Source organism: Triturus cristatus, chromosome 4_1, assembly GCF_964204655.1.
Source record: "Triturus cristatus chromosome 4_1, aTriCri1.1, whole genome shotgun sequence".
NCBI lineage: Eukaryota > Metazoa > Chordata > Amphibia > Caudata > Salamandridae > Triturus > Triturus cristatus.
This window is the reverse complement of record NC_140585.1, coordinates 772,507,626-772,511,753: the sequence shown is the minus strand read 5'-3', so window position 1 is coordinate 772,511,753 and position 4,128 is coordinate 772,507,626. Positions and strand designations below refer to the sequence as shown.

Genomic DNA, 4,128 nt, shown 5'->3' with positions numbered 1-4,128 from the left:
TGGGATAATCCACAGATAAATTACGTTGATCAGAGATTTATATGATATTTCTAATAAATTTACTGATATGCTCGGCAAACAAAAGGTATAAAAAAATATTTTGGAGGAATTTAGGATTTCTAATACATTTTCTTCGCCACAATTTTACCTGCGGAGATTAGTGTAGATTCGAGTTTGAGCTTATTTGTCATTGTGGCTCGTGGATATGTTGGTGAGAGCCCCAAAAATATGCCAGATAATATTGACATTTTGGGTTTCTAACTGTGCTACTATATATATAGATGTTAATCCCATGTTTCTTTTCAGTTTTACTGAAGTTTCTTTTATAGATGATCATTGGGTTGTCAATAGCTAGAGCATGAATTTTACAAAATATGAATACTACAGGCATTGTTAATAATCAGTGTAAACTTTAGATTCTAATTGTGAGTTTGGCTGGCTTGTCTGAGGAAATGTATTCCATTTTCTATTTATATCCTTGAGACTGGCTTCATCACTCAGAAGTAAACTAACCTTAATATTAGGTGAATGTTTTGTGTTTACCATCAGTAAGTACATTTAAAAAGGCAGTGGCAGTGTTTATATGTGCAAAACCATTTTACCCAGTGTTGCAGTAGTTCTTCTTTGCCTTTGTTATAAATGTTATGTGTTTCCCTTTTAAGTGTCCTCCTTCCTAAATTATATATGTAGGGTATTGAAGTGTAAATGTTGAAATCTATAATGGACATTCATTGATGCCATTGCTCAATTCCATGAGATAATCAAGTCCTCATGAATGTATTCATAGTATTTCGTATGAATCGAATTCTCTGTTCTCTTAATTGTTTAAATAATGAACAACGTTTCATGGAAGCTGATGACGTTGCTCTTGTTTTTTTCTATTTTTGAACAGAAGGAACGGTTTTAAGCATGAAAGTAAGTGAAAGGGTGTCAAGGCCTTTTCTGCTGATTGCTAATTTTAAAAGGTTCAACAATGATCATGTATGTTATAAAAACTAAGAACAGAGTGTGATAAATAGAGGGGAACGTCATACCAGAATCTCTGGGCTAAGGCCATGCAGAAAATTCGCGAATTTCTTTGCTCAAATCTACCTGGAGGGACTTACAGCCTTCATTCAGCGGGTTTATCTGCCAGCCTGCCGACTGAACACTGTGTTTTTGTTCAGAAAATATATGTAGACATGAGTCCACTTTAAAGCTCCAATTAGGCTCTTTCTTTAGTGCTAAGATCAGATCAGTTAGTCAAAGAGGTGAGAGTGATATTGAAATATTGAGATACAGAAAGCTTAATGATTTTACCAATATGTTACAATTTTTATTTGCATTTCACATTTCTCATGCTGCTTATATATTGATTATATTTATACTAGTTACTATCCATATTGTATGCACTAGGATAGGGTTTTGATTTTTTTAAAATACATCTTTAAAATGTACCACTAGTTCCCTCATGTTCAAAAGCATTTGATTCCCATTAATTATTCCTGAGACATCCAATAGGATTGATTGTTACCTGAAACGCATCCCACTCGGACATTGCTCAGTGGGTTGTGGGGTGGTTGCAGTCCAGCTGGCTTTCTGTCTCTGGTTGGCATATTCACAGAGTCTTTAGTGCCAGGGAGTCTAGAAACTCTATTCACAGGCTTTTTGCCCTCTAGTAAATCTGAAAGATGGCGCCGAAAGATAGAAAATCAAAGAAAGTAAGCTGGAAGTTCATCCTTGATCTTACTCATCCAGTTGAAGATGGAATATTCGACTCAAGCAACTTTGAGCAATTCCTGAAGGAGAGAGTGAAGGTTAATGGAAAAACTGGAAACCTTGGAAATATTGTTCATATTGAACGATTGAAGAACAAGATCACAGTGGTCTCAGAAAAACAGTTCTCGAAAAGGTACCTGAAATATCTTACTAAGAAATACCTTAAGAAGAACAATCTCCGTGACTGGCTTCGAGTGGTTGCATCTGACAAAGAAACATATGAACTGCGCTACTTCCAGATTAGCCAAGATGAGGAGGAATCTGAATCGGAGGACTAAATATTTGGAAATGGATGTGAAACAATGTGCATAAAAATCAAACATCTTAACTATACAGGACTGACCTTGGTTATTGTGGAATAAAGATTTTGTTGCCTTTGTTAATTATTCACAGGCCGTATTCTAGAGGAAAATCCCCAAAATGTATCACCTTGAATGATATGAAATTTGTTAAATGGATTGTAGCCCTTTATTTACAAACTATACAGAGTTGAAGAGGTGAGAATTTAAAATTATTTAATATGTATGTGTAATTTCAGTTTGTAGAGGCGCGTTTTCCAGACAGGTTTACTTACTCACTTCTGTTTTCCAGTCTCACCATGGAATCTTTTCTGGGGTTAGGAGACTTGTGTAAAGGCAGCCAGACTTCCAGGTGTTCTTCAGTGCAATACCCTACATGTGACGAATGTGCCCAGATGTGGGTCCCATGCTCACTGTGGGATTCATGCTATACTTCAATGATGAGTCTTCACTAGGCCAAAGTCAGTCTCAGGATCAATGAGGACCTGAACTGGCAGTTTGAGCTGGGCTGATTCTATTGGTGAGTAACCAAGGCAGATTTGTATATGGCATGTTCCTATCTGCGGCGTATGGTAGGCAGAAAAATGGTTGACTGAAACAAGGCGGAGAGTAATTACCAGAGCAGAGATAAATTCACATTTTTAGGCTTTCCGCATGAGCAAATATGTATGGCTATGGCAATGGTTTTGATTTATTTTTACAATATGCCCCACAAGTTAGATCCCTGAGATCATTCTGGCTTTCTTAACGGAGGAGCTAAGACGGTTTAGGGCTTTTTCAGGTCCTTCAGTGAATTGACTAAGTGATACACAATTTGAAAACTCACACTTGTGTCACTGTGTGAGTAATTGAACACAGTACAATTTCTGATAATGACATGCTTCTACACATACCAGATATTGACCAGACCATGTCCAGGAATCAAGCTTTCCCTCACCTACATGAATCTAATTGATCACCAGTTATAACATCTCCAGAGGAAATAAAGACACAGTGTGCCATAGAGCAGGGCATTACTCACACTTAGTTCCTGGATGAGAAGGTTGCAGTGAGCAGGAAGACATTCATCTTGTGGATACTGGCAATGGGGTAAATTGAATTGATAATAATTTCAATGAGAAGGACATTAATATCACTCACTCATTTGTATAAACACTGGGACTGAGGAAGAAGAAGCTTTGACTGAGAGGCATGGGACATCAGGCATAAATTGAGATATCAACAATGCATATAGAAGAAGAACAGAGGAAGGGTAAAGACAAAGGCATCACAAACAGACTGAGGGAAGGATGGCATATCATTTTGGCAAAGTGTCCTACCTGAATTTGCGCTGGGAAAAGATTTCAACAGGAAAGAAGAGCATTAAAGGGTGTTTCACCACTCTGTCAATATAACATGCAAGGCAATACATTACAGTACATGGGTATACACAGCTGATGGTGCCTCCATTGCAAAACGTTTGGCAGTGTTGAAGAAAACATGTAATACAATACTTCCAAAGCCTATGGGTCCAGGCCACAATGGTAGGAGACAATATAAGTCTACCTGTCGTGCATCATTGTGCTCAGCCACTGGAAAATGTCATTTGAATACAACATTGCTGGCATGTAGATTCATAGGCCTGTCCAGTGTAACCTTGACTTTGTGTGAGTGAGCCTTTCTAGCTTTGAGCTTGAAACACAATGTAAAAGCTACATCAGTTGCTTGCATCACCCTTTCACCCCTAGTATATGTGGCCATGTTTATTCTTGTCAGCCTGATCAGTGCTGTCATTGCTGAGCTGCCTGCAAATACTCCTGTAGTCCTTCACATCCCTACTCAGGGTGTAGTGAATGCAAGTGGGTCGAGTGAATAAGTCATGGAGTCCAGGGTCCATAGGAGGAGGTGCAGCAATGGATATGCGTTCACTGGCTGGATTGTGCCTTTAGTGTCTGAACATGGCTCATGTGTCTACCACAGTGCTTAGATAGGAATACTTGTTCCAGAAACCGAATGGCTTGTTTGGTGCAGTGTCATGTCCAGACGTCTGCTCTGTTATACTTGATCTGGTAGTTCATAATAAAATAGAGGT

The 4,128-nt window shown here is 38.5% G+C and overlaps 1 protein-coding gene across 1 annotated transcript; it reads left to right on the top strand.

Moving 5' to 3' along the window:
- Nucleotides 1-1,649: 1,649 nt before the first annotated feature.
- LOC146855508 (ribosomal protein eL22-like) lies at nucleotides 1,650-2,141 on the top strand. Its single transcript, XM_085650617.1, has one exon. It carries the CDS (start codon nucleotides 1,671-1,673, stop codon nucleotides 2,034-2,036), a length of 366 nt encoding a protein of 121 aa, XP_085506743.1. The 5' UTR covers nucleotides 1,650-1,670; the 3' UTR covers nucleotides 2,037-2,141.
- Nucleotides 2,142-4,128: the final 1,987 nt, after the last annotated feature.

What these genes read in the sequence shown, in the direction of transcription:
- LOC146855508 (XM_085650617.1), top strand. Translation starts at nt 1,671, where the DNA reads ATGGCGCCGAAAGATAGAAAATCAAAGAAAGTAAGCTGGAAGTTCATC.